The sequence below is a fragment of the Apis laboriosa genome, unplaced genomic scaffold, assembly GCF_014066325.1.
Source record: "Apis laboriosa isolate Shangri-la unplaced genomic scaffold, ASM1406632v1 scaffold47_cov149, whole genome shotgun sequence".
Classification (NCBI taxonomy): Eukaryota; Metazoa; Arthropoda; class Insecta; order Hymenoptera; family Apidae; genus Apis; species Apis laboriosa.
This window is the reverse complement of record NW_025223437.1, coordinates 2,998,880-3,017,398: the sequence shown is the minus strand read 5'-3', so window position 1 is coordinate 3,017,398 and position 18,519 is coordinate 2,998,880. Positions and strand designations below refer to the sequence as shown.

Below are 18,519 nucleotides of genomic sequence, written 5' to 3'. Positions count from 1 at the left end.
AACGCGATCGTTAAATCGTTTTGCTCGCGATCCTGTTGTTGCATCGAGAAGAATTACGACGTTCCTCGATGCTCGTCCGATCGGTGCACGGAGACGGTGGCGTAACAACGCATAATTTGTAAAACCACTTTCAACGCTAATTCGCGCTCGTTCGTAATTATACGAGGCATATGTATCACGCGAGCGACCAGGAGCTTGTGTTTCTGATTTATGTCTCATCGGGTTTTGTGCTGATGACGCTCGTACGTTAGATTTTTTTTTTTATTTTTTTTTTCACGTTTATTTTGATCGATGATACATTGCTGGTTAATAGATGGGACAAAGCGAGGTTTTTGAAAGAGTTTGATTGATTTTATTTTAAGATTTTTAGAGATTGATAGATTTTCAAACTTTTTTTTTTCTTAATTTACTTCGAATTTAGATTTTTTTTTTTTAGGTTAGGTTTCGCGTATTGTTAATTTAAGTTTTTTTTTTTTTTATGACGTTAAGCAAAAAGTTTGAGAAAATGGATTTAGATAATTAAAATTTATGGCGTATAAAGTGCAGCATTTTAGTATAGAGAGAAATTAGTTATCAGTATAATTCCTTTCTTTGAAATCAAGCAGCGCGTTCTCTTACTACCGCGGTATTCTTGCTATCGCAATTAAAGCTAAGACTAACGATGTATCGCATTGCGCAATATAGTATATACTCGGCTTACAATTCGTGGAATTGCAACCCGTGCTAATTTACGTTTGCAACTAGGAATGAGTTACGTTTATTGCAATTAAAAGAGAACGCAATGCACGAAGGAAAGCTGCATAAATCCGTTTCAAATGCTTCCGTTTGAAATCGGCACGATATCGAGTAACACGAGCAATGAAGTGAATCCAGCCGACATTAATTCGAATTCGTGACGTGTTTTTGCGACATTATCGAGTTCGGTCTAACGACGTGTCTTTGCAATTTGTAAGGTGTCTAATTTAGAAATTTGAGAATTAGAAAATTAAGAAGCTCGAGAATTTAAAAGATTGAAAATTATTTTGGAATTTCTTTCGAAGATTGAGATTTTCCAAAATTAATCGTTTAAGATTCTGAGAGATCGAAATCTTGAAATTTCGAGGCTTTGAGAATTTTGATTTTAAGAATCTTGATTAAAATTATAAATTGAAAAATCCAAAAATTTTAAAAAATCAAAAAACATTTCTAGTTTCAAAAAAATAAAATTCTGTGATTCAGTTCTTTTAATTTTTATCACTTCGTCAATCACTCCAATTCTTCTCTAATACCCTCGACTAAACCAATTTACAGTTCAAATATATTCCACAACAAGTAAATAATTTCGAAACATCCGCTCATACAGGTTAACTCTCCATTAAATATTAAGATATTCAACGCGCATTAGATATTTTTCCATCACATGTTACAGGGACACCATGACTGTCTTATTCACCGTCGATTCATAACCGATCCCCTGATACTTGTATCAACTTAACACGAGCGTATATATCGCGGCGTGCATTCGCTTTAATCGCTCGGCCAAACGTATCGCCAACTTGGGGAGAACGCGATTTCCACCAAGGACGTACTAACACTGTTGATGCTAGTTCCATTTGTCAAGAAAATTCCACGCTTCGTTGCGCTTTCAGACTGAGCATTAAATCGAGGGTAGGTGTAGTTATACAGTGAGAGACAAAAGTAATCGTAGTCGAGTTTGAATAACGAGAATAATTGAAAATAATCGAAAATAATCGACGAAAATTCGATTTTTAATGAAACTTTGTGTGTATGTAAAAGATAATCAGTTTATTAAATGTACAAAGAAATTCTTCCTAATTCGGACTATTATTTTTAGGGGATGAAATTGATCTTTACAAATTCAATAATTTTTTTTTTTTTAATATAATTTTACGATGGTAGAAAAAGAGAAAAATGATGTTAAAATCTATTAATAAATTCATTAAATTTAGTATTTAAGACATTACAAAATATTAATTCCTTCATATATATAAATAGAATTATTTTATACTATTTATCTATATAGATTGATAATATTTAAACGATATAAGAAAGTTTGAATTATTAAATTTTTAGTACTCTCTGGTAAAAAATATTTCCAATCGAAATTTTATTCATTCGAAGTACGAAAACTTTAAGGCTCGATATTACCCCGTCAAAGCGATGTTCCTTCAACAATTATTATTACGTTCTGTCATAATAGGTTACAAACTTTTATTAGAAAATTTTTAATCAGGTAAATTTCCTCGTAAGTGTACTTTTGTCTCTCACTGTACATCGACGAAACGAGGCAATCATCTGATACCAAGGATATTTTCGCTCCTCATTTCAAAGACGTTCCCCTGTACCTGTTTCCTCGCCGCGTAATTGTGCTTGATTTAAACACCGGTTAAATGGTTTTAGTTTACGAATCTCGATTCCGTGGCAGACACGAAGCCCAGCGTGGAACGTGTCATTTTGGAATGAACGGGACGCGCGGTAATAACCGTGAATTAACGACACATGTTCACGATGAGCCATGTCTCGATATTTTAAATATTATAATATTTCTTTGTCAATCTTTACAGTTTTTATACAGTCTATATATTTTTGGATTTTAAGATCGTATCAGTGCATTTACATATTTTGAGATCGTATTTGTTAATTATTTATACTCGTATTTATTATATATTTTATTAGAATTTGCTGTGCAAAGTGTTGGCAAGAGATGGGTTTTTGAAAGGATAATTAATTTTTGTCACTGTTTATTAATAATAAATATTGATAGCATTTTAATTGATATTTATTTTATTATGTGATCAATCTTTATATAGAATTTGTTAGAATGATGAATAAAAATTTTGGTAATTCAATTATCAACACATCTTTTCTGATAATTTTCTAAGATTTAAAAATTAAATTAACTTATAAAAATAATAATTCATAATTGGATATAATTTGTAATTCATGTAAAGACTACAAAGAAAAGTTTGATGATTCAAATTTTTGAACTTTTTTTACACAGGTTTAAAATTAAAAAGTTATACATTTTGAAACTCAATCCCTTTTGTCAATTTATCAAATTTTCAATAGCAATACGGAATAAAGTGATATCCTTAAAATCATTGGATATTAATTTCCATGAAACGATCGCGTGTCACGTACGTAGCTAGGAGCCACGAAAAAAAAAGAAAAAAAAAGAAAAAAACCTACGTTTCATTCTCCTTCCTCGTGGAACACACGATTTAACAGTAAACGCGACGATAATGGCGCAACAATAACGCCCACGAGGGTGGAGGAACGCAATTATCCGTCAATGAGTCCCACGCGCGAACGAAATTAGCCGACAGGCATGGTGAGCTGATCGAAGGCTCACGGAAACACGTGAAACCGCGTCACGTGTCGGATACCATCACATCTATGAATTCAAAGTCGATGCAGACTATCAATTCTATTCCAAACACGGCCCCTGATTCCGTGTATCGAGGCGCATAGCTCGCTAATTCGAGCCTATAAGCGGGTTCAACTGGGATATTGATTTAAACGCGAAATCAATTGGCGTGTTGACGGAATTGATGGTTTAGGCTTTGATACTTTCTAATAAAACTCGTAGCAGGAGAATAGTGCACGCACAGCAAAATAATGATACAACTGTACTATTGTTGATTTTTTAATTGGAAATTATTGATTTTTAAAATGGGGGAAATCAATTTTAATTCAAAATCAATCCTCTGGATAGATAGAATTTTCTTTCTTTCGATCATTATTTTTCATCTGAAACTTCTGAAACTCAAATAATGATGGCAAACGAATAATATATGATAGTAAGGTAATAAATAAACATGACTAATCGAAAGGAATCATCCAAACCTATTTAAACCTTTAAAGTAATGTAAACATCCCATTCAAACATTCTCGAAACGAAATCGACACACATCGAAGGGATCTCACTTGGACAAGTTTTGAAGTCTTAAGCATAAATTATGGTAAATCGTCGCCAACCAGGTGTGTCGAGAGAGAGAGTAAGCATTCGCATTTACCATGGTGTAGTTGCATCATGTGAACCCATAAATATGGATCATGATATGGCGAGTTCGACACGGTTGCATTTAATCTGTCATCGTCCGATTCTACGATTAGAGAGTAATATCTGTCTTCTGGTGATCGTTTCCGTTGCGAGGGAAGATTAATTGATGGTAAAAACTAGCCACAAGGGAAGGATATAAAAAAACTGGATTGAGAAACAAATTGAGAAATGTAGTTTTTGTGCAAGAGATAAGGATAAAGGTAATCATATTTAAATTTTTGTTTCTTTTTTTGGTTATGTACAATCAAAGAGACGTAAATCATTGAAGATAGTAATGTTAAATTGCATAAAAGTAAATATTTATTGCACATGTTTGTACATATATATATATGGAAATTTATAATTTTTTTTTTTTAATATTAATAGATATTTATGAAGAATAAATGAAATTAGAAATTTATTCTATAAAAAATATTAAAGAAAATTAAATATTTTTCTTTCTTTCGCGTGTTATATATATTTAAATAGAGATATAGTAAGAATTTTTCATATATAAATTAAGGACAAATAAAATGAAAAGTAATTATATATTGCAAAAGTTTTCACATATATTTTTTTTTTATTTTTTGAATATTTCAATTATATGTTTTTTGTAATTTAAATTTTAAAATGTTCTAATATTCAAAGTATTCAGAAAGCGTGAAGTTTTTATCATTTTCTTTATCTCTTATTAAAATGAATAAATTAGATTGTTTCTATGAATTTCTCTTTTCTCTCTTAGATCTCTATAAATTAAATCGTATAGATTTTCTAATTATATTTAGAAAGTAGAAAATATGAAATTTCGAATAAGCTCTTGAAAAATAAAAAAAAAAAAAAAAGAAATAATACATAGAATATTTTAACTTAAGCACATATGTAAAAATAATTCGAAAGCTATGTTTTACATTTGACTTATAGATTTTTATATATATATATATTCCTGAATATTTATCTATCCCTCGAAAACATTCAATTAGCAAAAAAATCTCCATTTTATGTAATTTTTATGTAAATTGGATCTCTAATGAGACCAACGAGTATCATTACTTATGATTTATAGCCTAGAAGTGAATGCCTCTAAAGAAACTTACGACTTACGTTTAAGACACAAGTAAACCTGTTATGAATGGACATTTTTAACGCTATGTAAAACGTGTTGTAAAAACTTGAGTTCTCGCTAACGTTTACTTATATTCTTCGCGTTTTTATTCCGATTGAATAAATAAATTCTTATCTACAAATTTTATTATTTAATCGATACACAAGAATTCACAGTTATATAGAGAATAAAATAAAAAAAAAAAAGAAAATAAAAAAAAGATATCGATCCTAACGCTAAGATGAAATATAAAAGAGTGAGGAAAGAAGGAAATGAAACGGTGAAAAACGAGGAACGGGTATGCCCAGAGACGATTTCAAATGTATAAGATCCTAGATAGAACGTTGTCAGCTTTCTCGATCCGAAATCGGATTATAGAAACTCTATTTTAATAAGATCCTTCGGCAATGTTTAGTGAAATCCAGCATGATGGATACGTATATAGTCGAATTCATCGTATCCAATACGTTTGACAGTTCGTATAATATAAAATGACATTTCTCGAAATGGATGAGTGAGAAATTCTTTTTTTTTGTATATATCATGAACAATTCTAAGAATCATGAATTATAATTCTTATTACGTTTCATTGTAAATTCTTAATAATTCTAAAATTCAATAATTTAATTTCATTTGAATTTAGATTGATATACTTTGAATAATGAAAAGTTGAAATTCTGACTTTTTTCACTAATAATAAAAAGAAATATAATCTAAGTTCAAATTATTTTTCCGTATCTCAAAATCACCAATTATTATTTAAAAAAACTATCATTCTGTTCTTCCATATTTGCACAATAATTTTATAATCTTTTTTCCAAGAATAATCATGCAAAAATTCAATTCTCAGAATCTCTCACAATCTCCATTTACCATTCATAAAATATAAATCTTCCCAGAAAAAGGAAAAAAGAAAAAAAGAAAAAAAAAATTATGAAAGAAAATACATTTCCTTATACCTTACAAATTACAACATCTCTTCCTGCCTCAACGACAAGAGACAAAAACCTTACCGCAAAATTCTCTAAAATTGCCAAGTTAGTCAGGAAAAATGGGAGAAAGTTGTCGCTAGCTCGCGTCACGCGACAGTTGGACTTTTGCCGATTTCCGGCAATCCCGCGTCCCGACATTTATTTTCACATGTCCCTCGAATCAGCTACGATCGACGATCTTCACGATCTTTCTTGGGTATATAAATCACCCGGAGGAAATAGCAAGGATCGTTTCGTCGACCTTTTCGTTCGAGAGGTGGCGCTCGTTTGCACAATTTATTGTCTTACGTCACACGATCCCGTGTTTATGACAAAGCCAAGGATCGATATTTTTCTCTTTCCTTCCATGCCCCCCCCCCTCCCCTTCTGCCCCCTCTCTCGAGACGAGAGACGACTCTTGACTCGTGACGGCCAACTTCAACGGGGGCCACGATCGCGAGAATCGAGACCGCATTGGTTTAATCGCACAATTGGGATCCCTCGTTAATCCCGCGATGCTCTATTAAAATTCCAATATTCACCGATAAATAGATAGACGGTCCGCAATCGAGGAGCGGAAAGGTGTGAGGTTAAACGATGAACAGACGATAAGGCTAATGAGGTATAACGATCCTTTCTCCATTTTACCCGCGCCTTCGCCCTCGATGCGGTTAACCTTTATCCGCCCGCAATTTTCACGATCCCTCGTTAGAAGCCAGAAACGGAGCCGCTTTCTCCGCTCTGGAGAAGTTGCCTAATTTCTGAGGACACGGCATCGTGGTGCGCCTTTCACGCGGAATTAATTTCGCCCCGATTTACGGGCGCCAGTTCGTACGTTGTAGATGGCGCCTTCGAGTTACGAGGACTTTGGGCAAAGGACAAATTCCTCCTATGACTTTCATTGATTTCCTTCAGATCGAGCCAAACATTATACACGATTTTTTTTATTTAGAGATTTAATTTATTAATTTTCAATCACTGTCGAATCCATGTCGAAATTGTCAAAGATTCTAACTAATTCTAGATATTATATAATATTATTCTAGAAAAGAATAAGTTAACTTTTACCGATGAATTCTTTCTCCTCGGTCCCAAGTCTTCTCGAGCGTGGAATCATTGTCGTATACCCATATCAGCCCACCAACTGTTTCAACTTCCAGAAAACAAAAGTGACAGACAAACTCGAACTGGAAAGAATCCCGTCCCGCACTGACATTCAGAGCGAATCGAAGGAGAAAGTTTGCATCGGGATCGATACAATTTTTCGTGTAGGGAGGGAAAAATAGGAGTGCCGTCAAGGCCACCGGTTGAGGCTGGCCTGAATTTTTCGCATTAATCGCCTATCCAGCTTTACAACTTTATCCCGATCCTGTCCCGGGCTCGCTGCTTTGAATACCTGCTCGAGCGTCGGACACATTTGTTGCAACCGGTACGCATTTACAAATTACACTCCACATCGAAGATATGGAAGGATACAGAAGAATAAAAGAAGAAAGTAAACTATCATAATGTAAACTATCATAAACGTCTTAATTAATCTTAAGCGAATTAATCTTAATGCGAAGAACTATAACATATAATATTATCTTCAAAGGATCCCCTTCGATGAAGTTACACGATTCTTTTCCCCTTGCTTCGAACGAAACGTATCCCTGGCATCTTTGCTCGTCGAAAATTTATCGATCGACATTCCTCTTAAACTTTTCTATTAAAAATTCGTTAGACGCAACAATAAGAAGTTGCGGGGCGTCTTTTAAACCCGATCAAGATGAATGGATAATTATTCGCTAACCACGTTCGATAAGTTAACCGGGAATAATTCAATGGAATCCACAATCCTCCCCGCCTCCCCTCTCCTTTCGCCTCTCCTTTTACCACCGCGCGCCGATTAGCATAATCATATCATTTCAGCGCATTCTAGCCGCGTGTAGGCCGATCGCGAGTGGGATAAATGAACACGATCGGTGCCGATATGTCGGTTGGAATTCCATCCTACTGGCACTGGGTGAAGGAAAGCCGGGGAAACGCACGTGGGAAATAGAGGAGGGAAACCTCGGCAAGCCTCGACGATCCTAGACGAGGCTATTTATTAACTATTGATAGCTTTCCACGTAACTGGGCTAACTGGCTCGCGCGATTCTTATCCGCTAAAGAGGGGCCTGATTGAAACGCGTGAGAAGCGGGACAAGTATGTGGACGATGGAGGAGGAGAGTTTGCAAACGTTAACGAATAAAAAAAATTACTTTCGATCGAAATGCTTTTTCGAGAGGAAAGCAAAGGTTTTTATTTTAGGTGCGTTGTCCTTGTTGTTGATAGAAGATCGTATTAAAAATTTCTGTTCTGACGAAAATTTAAACTTTGAAGTATAATTTTGAAGAACGAAATTGATTTATCTTTAGTTAATTTACTGGAGAATTAAAAAAGAAAAAAAATTAGCACGTGAAAAGTTGAAGATAAATATTCTTAAGTTAATTAATATATTTCTCTGTGCGAAATAATTTCGTAAATGTATTATTTTAGATTTTTCTAAATTTACGTCCCTCCCCATTAGAAGAAAAATTGCCGCTGTAAAATGTGTAACAAGCATTAATTTGTAAAATATATTTCTCGAAGAGGACAATGGGCATGCTCTTCCTCCTCCATTGAATTACAAATCCAAGAAGTGACTGTTTACCGGTAAAAATACAGGCTGCCGGTCGTAACAATTATTTCATGGCGGGTGTAAGCACCGGTATTATACTTCTCCGAGTCACAATTACTGCTAACTCAACAATATTTACTGCCAGATATACTGAAACTGCTGTTTTCGTCGTGCATCGAACCGTAATGTATACTTAGTAATTACTTCCCACACAGCTATTGTGAAAATAACCATCCTCGTAGTGAAAGTAAACACACAATATTAGCAATTTCTTTTCTATCTTCTTGCACACTGACGATTTCGAGGGAAACGTAACGGTGAGGTAAAGCGTCTTTCCTTCTTTCTTTTTCGCGGATTAAAATAAATTAAATTAAGAATGGAGTTAGATTATTGACCAAGGTAGGGACGAGGAATTTTAGATACTAGAGTTATTAAATAATACAATTTCAAATAAAAGATTTTAATATTGTTTCAAACGATAGTATTTATATTTTATTTCTTATATATATATATATATATATATATATATATGTACGTATTATGTAAGAATTTTCAAATAATAATAGTAATGATATTCATAGAGGAATCACATTGGAAATAATTATTTTAAAATTGTAATGAAGTTGTAACGAAACAATGCCCTATGAAGCAAAATTCTTCGATACTTATCCTTAATAATAAAGTTATTCTATTATATTCAAATTTTCTCTCTCTTGTTTTTAGCCATATTGTATAATGCAACACTTAGAAAAATAATTGCCGTGCATTAGCATTGATCATTATCCTCGCTTATTATTCATCATCATAATAGCACTATAATTTATACATCTAAGGATTCTCATGGAGGTTCGTTAAAAAATACGAGTCTGGTGTATAAGGAAAATGCATGGACTTGCTTTTTGTTCTATTATTATTATTATAAATAAATGTACCTATCTAAAAAAGAATTTTTCTCGATAACATTTTCTATCATAATATTTCTTTGAACCAAATAATATTTTCCATCGAGACTTTTAGAAGAAAAAAGAATTTGTTCATATAATAACATTTGTTCCTTCCTTTTAAATAATATTTCTCATTGAAATAAATAATAAAAATTCTCGAGTTAATATGATTCACAATTCGAAGAATTCTAAAATCAAAGATTGGAAAGGAATTATTCATCAATTTTACTTTGAACAACGTATACTACAATCACGAACCACGAACCAGTTTCGGCTACATCCATCCCCTGGGCGAATTCTCACACCGAAACGGTCTACACCGCCGCTAATATTAATTAATATCCTAGGCCGGACCTAATTGAACACGCCTCTCGCAGCCAATCAGCTCTCGAGCTGATTAACGAGGCCGTGATCCGCTCTTATCAGGCCGTACGTTTCACCGTGTGATAAACATCGAATCACCTTCTGTTGTCATAGATACACCGCATATGTAATATATAACCACACCGTGTAACCACAATCCATCGGTGATGGATCGAATTTAAATCGTCCCGCCAATATTTCAACCGACCAATGAAACCATCCTCGATCCTAAGCGTTTAAAAAGTTTAAAAATTTCGCCTCGAGAAATCCGATCTGTATCCAATTAATCGTTATTAAACCCTCGATGAAGCTTTTTCGATCGATCGTTACCGGAAGTATTCACCCTCCCCTCCTCTGTGTAATCGCGACAGAGGGCTCATGGAACGTCGATGGAATTAAATATGAAGGCGCGATTATGGACCAATTGTGTTGTTTAAAAACCACGATGCACGACTGGTTGGATTATTAACAGGTTCGATTTAAATTGAGATTACAGAGATGCGTATACTACTACGCATCGAATCGTGGATATTTTGTTGTCTTGTATTATTGTGCGGCGATGAATTAAATTCGAGGCTCGATTTTGATTATTCGAGACGATGAACGATTCATGAACGATCGTTTTCGATATTTGCGTCCGGTTGTTATGGAGAGTAATGATCATCGAAGGGGGTAATTAAATGGAGAAATATGAGGGTTGATGGGTAGTTTTGTATTCGATTATTGTATTCTCGTTTTTTTGAACGCGTGTTCTTCGGTTTGAATTTGATTATAGATATATTCGAATGATCACGCATAAATATTCTTGATGATTTTTGAGATTGTTATTGATCTTTGAATTTATCGAGGAATTATTATTGCACTCGTGTCTCTACTTACGGTTTTGGGATAGTTGGATCACGGACGACCTTTGTCTTTTTTTTAATATCTGAAACGAAAATCACGAAATTATTGAAAAAAATCGTTTAGATATATTTTAAAATAAATGATGTTAAGAAATTTACTTTTTGGTAAAGTTCAGTGCAAACAATTTGAATTAAAATTGAATCGTATAGATTCTTAAAGTGTCCTGTTTAATATTATTTTTATTTTTATATATCCCTTATATTTTAAATAAAATTAGAAAACTCTACTGTCTTTTAAAGATCTTGAATCGAATTTATTTTTGCTAACAAGAACATCAAAAGAAAATAAAAAGAGATAATGGAAACTTTTATATATAATATTATATTTAATCAACTAACATTCTCATTATAGTTTTACACATTTGTCAAGTCAATCATTTCATGCTTAACGACCTAATAAGAATAAAAAAACAAAAAGATGAGACCCGTTTCTTAAAAGATTCAATAAATTGAAACACAGTTTTCACACAATTGTTATTTTTCTTCCAAATAAGCGATCAACAATGATGAGCACTAAACGTCAAGCATCTTTTATGAAAATAGTGTAGGCAAGCCAGGAGAGGAGGCATTGCATCAAGACCGTAATGCCGACGTGGGAGAACTGGCGTTGAAGAATGCGTAATTGTTTTGAAAGAGATCGAGCTTCGTTGTCTTTCGTGTGGGACGTGTGAAAGGTGGCCTGGCCTGCCGACGCCAATCCTAAGTCGAGGACAAGTCTCATTTCTTTCGCCGTTTATCTAACAGCTATTATGGGGCCGTCTTTTAACTTGTTTTCCCGTACGACGAACAGATTGCTCAATTAATCCAATCTCAATAAACCGATCCACTGACACGATACGTGAGGAAATTGTAGCAATTTGTTGCTCGATCTCTCGAATTAATTTTAATCCGACGCATCATCGGAGATTGAGTAGCTGTTCGACACTTGGAAAGCTGTAATAGGATATGCAATATACTGTAGAGAGCGTTGATATTCATTCGTGAAACGCTTTTAGATTATACAGGATTAAAATAAATGAATGAAAGTATATAAAAATGTCGATTGAGGTTTGTTTAAGTTATAAATAATTTTTAAATTAATTAATTAATTATTTAATTATTTTTGTGTTTATTCTAGAATCTGAAACTTTTGAGTCTTCATTTTCAGAATGAAATTGTTTATTTTAATTAAATATTTCTATCTCTAACTTTTCAAATTCTTTTTTCAAATACATTCAAACATTGAATTTGTATAAGACAATTAATATTTGAAGTAACAACAATTGGATGATAATTCTAAAAATATGTTTAATTTTATAAAATTGAAAATTCTATTGAAGAATTCGTCGTAATTCAAAAGCATTGTAACATTTCTAATTTCTCGATAAAACTTTCTCACAAAAACTTTCTCACACAAATGTGACATTTTAAGAAATTTCACTCCCTTTAATCGAATCCACCCCAAAGAAAGCATCGATCAATTTTCCAAAAATTCCTCCAACTCCAAAAAAAGGAACGATTCGATCGATATCGATCCTCCTCGTTCCTCGTTATTGCGAAACGAAATAAAACAAAAAAAAAAAAAAAAAAAAAAAAAAAGAAAAGGAAGAAAAAAATTCCACGGCACAACAAGTGGAGGACGCGCACGATCGGTGGGTGGACGAGGCAATTCGAAATTTCGAAACAAGATGTATCCGATCGCGAGAGGCAGTCGAGTGGAGGCAGCAACAATAGGGATTATTAGCATTGGCTGAGCCGACTTCAGGTTGATATTGGTCTCTCGAGCCCCGACATATTGTAATCACGCGGATATATTGTGCTCGTGCAATGCACGCTCGCCCAGCCCTCTCCACCCACCCACCCCTATACCTCCGCATCCACCCACTCCACCCTCCGGCTGCCGATCAATGCCCTCCTCCGCCGCCGATAACTCGATAATATTACACGCGAAAACCGCTTCCGATGTGCTCGCCCAGTCAGCGAGCCACTTGTGCGAGCAAATAACCAGTTATCGGAAAACCGATTTTATTTTCGAGGGACGCTGCCTTCGATATTTTTTTCCTGCCTCCCCTCTTCTCTTCGCCCCCCTTCGCCGAGAACTGTCCACGGCGTTCCCTCCCCTCTTTTATTATTCCCCTCCTCTCGTTCAGTTTCTTCCCTTCCCACGAAAATGAGCCCGATTTTTCTCGAATCTGTGGAATCTGTGGATCGAGGGGCCTATTTGAGAGGGGCTCATTCGAGATGATGAAAGGAAATTTTCAGAGGTGTCGTTGTAAAATATATTCTTGGCAGTAGTTTGGTTTGCTTGGTGTTTTTCGAATTGTAATCCTCTTGAAGTACGATCTCGTTTCGCAAGGGAAGGGATGGATGATTAAAAGGATTCGCAGTTTCTGATTGAAATTATTCGGAAAAGCGATAGTTGGTTTACTTATGAATTCGTTTTCTGTTTAATATAGCGTGTTTTTTTTTTTCACACGCTGTTGATAAAGTATTTATAGATACGTGTCGGATTGTTGCGTCCATTTTATGCAGATTAGACGATAGAATGGAAGGCAGAGAATGTACGGGTATAATTTATTAGATATTGTCATCCGTGACGACTTCTCGTACCATCGATTTCACAAGCTGATACCTATGGTATCTGTCTATGCTCTGTTCTAAAAATTCCATACTTATCATTCCCATATTTATCCTCATATAATTCTCATTTTTAAATTTTTGTATGATACCACATCTAATTGGTGCAAGACGGTTTTTATCCATAAACACACTCTCTCGACTTTCTAATCCACAGTTGAAAAAAAATAATATTATACACGCAGAAACGTATCGCGATTGAAACTGAAGATAAAATTTGCCGATCTATCGATATCAAAAATATCGACGGATTTCTTATATGTGTATATAAAACATCTGGAATAATCTCGCTTATTTTTGAAAAATACTTCAAAAAAAAAATATTTCAAACAAAAGTTAAATGATTTCGAACAGAGTTCAAGATGGAAAAGAATGATTGGGAAAAAATAAAAAATGGAGAAAAATATGGATATCGAAGGACACGCTCCATCTACGTGTTACGCGTGAATCCTTGAATTTATTTCTATCGTTGACGATACAGTTTCCCGCGATTCTTTTTGCTCTCTCTACGCCCTTGTGGCTTCCGGAGAGACAGTTGGAGAGGCAGAGAGAGAGAGAGAGAGAGAGAGAGAGAGAGAGAGAGAGAGAAAGAAAAAAGAAAAAGAGAAAGAGATTCCTTATGTCGTCGTAGTGACGTAATGGAAGACAGAAGTACTATATTTATGTAAATCACGTCGGCGTATCATGGATACCATTTTTATGCATGGCATATGTGTATAACGTGTGCCATCGTCGCGACGCGCTGCAAATTTATGCTGTCTTTACGCGAACTCTTATAGGAAGCTATCCGTTATTTTCTGCGTTTTACGTACAATTTGTGAAGAAATCGCATGGCAGGAGACAGTGATGGAAATGAAACGTGATGATACTTGAAATGGCGAAGGAAAATGTAGATGAATTGCAATTTGAATATCCGCGTGTTTGAATAAGAACGATAGTAATAATGGTAACCAGCTTGGATCTTTGGTATTCATGCCAAAATCTCTAATGTATGTAATTTTTATTGTAAATAATTATTACTATTATTATTATTATTATTATAATACATTGCGAAAAATCAAATTTCTCCAGGCCAAATACAACTCTTTTCAATTCTTGGCGACTCGTCACCGTTTACTCGTCGAAACTCGTCAAGTTAAAACGAGAATTAAAATTGAAAACAAATATAAAAATTCACAGAATCTCGAAAATATTAGAAATTATTCTTCTTTCAAAAAACACTTTGATTACCAACAATCAATATTTAAAAAAAATATCATCTCAAATATCCAATAACATTGCGCAACCGTTATAACCGATTATTCCATCGTTCCTCCAACATTCTCTCAACGACATCCGTTTCAAAAAAAATGATCACGAGAACGTGAACATTCAACACCCAATAACCCCTGTCACCCATCGATCCTCGAAACAAATTAACCGGTTAACCATGAACTACTATATATCCTCACAATGATACCTCCCTTTCTCCAGGTGCTGAGGGAGGTTACAGCCGCGAGGAACGAGCAGCTCACCGAGTTGGAAAACCTCTTCGGCCATTTGGACGAGCACAGAAGCCTGCAGGGTTACGAGGGCGAGAGATCGGCGCGGTGAGTTTGCACGAGTTTTTTTATTACAGAGTCCACGTGAGAATGGGGCGATTTGCATGGGGTGGCCGTAAATCACGCGGCCTGTAACGGGATTAAAATGAGTCAAATGGCGACGAAATGCCTCGATACGCGAACATTCGCCCCCGTAATCGGATTGGCTTCGTTCAACGCGTTTTATTAGCGCTCCCCGTTTGCTCGATTGTTGATCGAACGACGACGAACAGGCGCGAGCCATTTCGGACGCAGGAATTGCCAGGTGACTTCTTTCTCTCTCTCTCTCTCTTTCCCTCTCTCTTCTACTATTCGATTTATCTTCTTTTTTTTTTTATCACACGTTCGAAACGCACGAATGTAGGATTTATCGATAGCCTGTAGGAGGCTGGACTAGCGTGAAATTTCAATCCTTGAACGACTTTATTGGACTTCGTTGAAGATTGAATGTTAAGAATTTTGTTGCTTTGCTCCGGTATATCGATCATCAAGAGATGGAAAGAGATGGAGGGAACGAGTAGAAAAGAGAGAGTTAGATAAGTGAATTGTGGGATGTCGTTACGTTCGGTGTAAAATGGATGGAATCTTCACTGTGTTTCTTTGAAGAATTTACGAAAGAATTATTATTACGATGATGAGTGAATTTATAAATCTATATCGAATTTTATGTTAAACATTTTTTTCTCCAAGTATTTTTCTTCGAAACTTTTCTTATTCGTGGAAACGAGAATTATACAATTATGGGGATTTCATTATAATTAAACGAGAAGAATAAACGATATCGTGAAAGAAATCGTAGAAGAGGAAAAAATGAGAAACACAGTTAAAATCATGGAAATCTAAACGAAACTTCAAATTTCAAAACTTGTCATTTCAAAAAGATTAACCAATAATTAAAAAAAAAAAAAAAAAAGAAGAAGAAGAAGAAGAATCCTTCAATATTCTAAATAATTACAAAATTATTATTCCTTTATTCACCTGCCAAAAAGTTAGAGAAGAATTAGAAATAAAAAAAGTTATTCCAAGAAAATAAATTATTCCAACATTTGTGCTCATTTTACTGTTATATATCGACGAGTATTAGTCGGCTTCGCGAAAGAGGAGACGCGGAAGAGGGAGAGATGTCTGGATGACGGTGGAGGTGGTCGAGGAGAGGCGTCGAGATCAAGTAGTCGGCTGGTTGAAAGCTGGGAGAATCAATCGCGGGGATTGAAGATTGATTAGGCGGTTGCATCGGCGTCCGAGATTTAGCGGCCGATGCAATTTCTTTGCATCGTGTCTGTCCTTTGTGCTCGCCTTCTTGGATCTTCGCCTTTCTGATCCTTCGTGCGCTCTGCATCAGGTCCCTTTTTTCCCCTTCCCCTCCTCCTGTTGGCCGCTGTTGTCGCCGTCGATACCGGATCTTACACACGTACGTGTACATATATACACGTGTATATATATATATACATATATATAAAGCGTGCGGGGAACCACCGTTTCAATGGTGGTTTTGTAAAATAGTCGCCGAGACACGAATGCTCGACGACGAAATCGATGCGGGAACAAAAGCGGGAAAAAAGCCATCGGGATTCTTTCATTTTCGAAACGATCCTCCTCCACCCTCTGCGCCAAACCGAGCTATATCTGTCTTTCTTTCGTGGATGAGATATGGAATAAAGAAGGAATTGATAAAGTTGAATCAATTTTTATATTATATTATTGAAAGATTAAGTTTTAGAAAGGTTATGATAACGATGTATAATTTTTAATAATTGAATAGTAGAATAGTGAAGAATAGTAGAATAGAATTGAATAATAATTTTTAATAATTGAATATTTGCAACGATAGAAGTTTTGAAAATATGAAATTAATATTATTTGGGCTATTTGATATTTGGTATAAAAATATTTGAATTTAATATTTTTTTGGAAATAAAAAGGGTTGATTGCGCGAGGATGCAATTCATCTGTAAATTTGAAATATTTTTATTACGATATATTGAGAATATAATATTTATGTTTAATGTTTCAATAAAATAAATTTATGTTACAGAAACAAAAGATAAAATAATTTTTACACTTTGAGAACGTGTAATCTCAACATCATATACCGTAACCAACGATATAATTCCACACTCGAACAAAAACCTCGACATTCTTCCAACCACGAACCACATACAGCGTCCGCAGGAATAATATTCCTTACCCGTACTCCTAGAAGCCATAAAATGTCATAACGTATTTCGCCATGCAAGCCACATTCGACTCGTACTCTAGTTAATCGACTAAACAAAGGCGTTCATCCTTTAAAATCCTATAACTTCGACCACGAACGAAATATATATACTCAATACTTAAATATTCTTCTCCTGTCTATTCAATATATTTCTTCTTTTCTAAAACTTCACAATATTTTTGCAAATATTGTTCGATAAACGTAATAGCACGACATTTTAATTAATCAATGTACACATATTTTTCATACTATAACAGTGTCAATATAATAATACACTTTTGGAAAGTGTCAATTGTATAGATCGAAACAAATACAAATATCAGTTGTTTATTAATAAATTTAAGAAATCATTAAAGTCATCATAAACTTAAATTACAATTAAATATTTTCACGTATCAACCTTTTCCTTTATTTTGTCTCCTATAATCAATCGATTCTCCAAAGGTGTCTTACGAATATAACACGAATTAACACTCGTCTCTTCATCACTATCGCTGGTTTCACGATCAGTAGCTGATCACCCTAACAATTATCGTATCTATTTACCAACGCATGTCTCTCGCAAAATTGCAGGATAAAACACGCGAGGCGAAGCATCGTCGAAAGGCCAGCCAGCATTATCGTTCGCATCGTCCTCCTCTTCCTCCTCCCCTTCGTGGTCGTGTAGTCGACGACCTCGTCGCCCGTTCTTCTCGAACGTGCGCATAAATCCCTTTATGGGTGTCGTGTCACGAATTCACTGCTTGTCGCCGATTTTATTGCCCGGCGGATTGCTCGGTGTTGTCGTGGCTTTTACGCCGGCGAATGGCCGGTATCGAAACTTCCGGCATTCCGTCTGATGGCGACACGGTACACACGAAAAAGAGAAACGTGGACGGACGATCCTTACGCCCCGTCAAACGATATTATTACTTCGCTTCTTCCCACTTTCGTACGTGTTATTCGACGATAATGGAAAATATCGTCATCGTTGCGATGGGTATCTTAATAAAGATGCTCGAACGTCGGAAATTTAAATTTTCGAACGAGGTTAGGTTAGGTTTCTGGTGCGTTGTGCGTTAGAGATGCTCGTGCGTTCGAATTTAAATTTTCTTCAAGCGAGCGTTTCGGATGTGCGTTTGAATTTAAATTTTCCT

The 18,519-nt window shown here is 35.1% G+C and overlaps 1 protein-coding gene across 1 annotated transcript in view; it reads left to right on the top strand.

Moving 5' to 3' along the window:
* LOC122716671 (UPF0489 protein C5orf22 homolog) overlaps positions 1 to 18,519 on the top strand; it is an 813,536-nt gene that overhangs the window by 667,674 nt on the left and 127,343 nt on the right. The window contains exon 6 of the mRNA XM_043939973.1: positions 15,059 to 15,174. Within this exon, the coding sequence (XP_043795908.1) occupies positions 15,059 to 15,174 (116 nt within the window). The remainder of the gene's footprint in view (positions 1 to 15,058; positions 15,175 to 18,519) is intronic.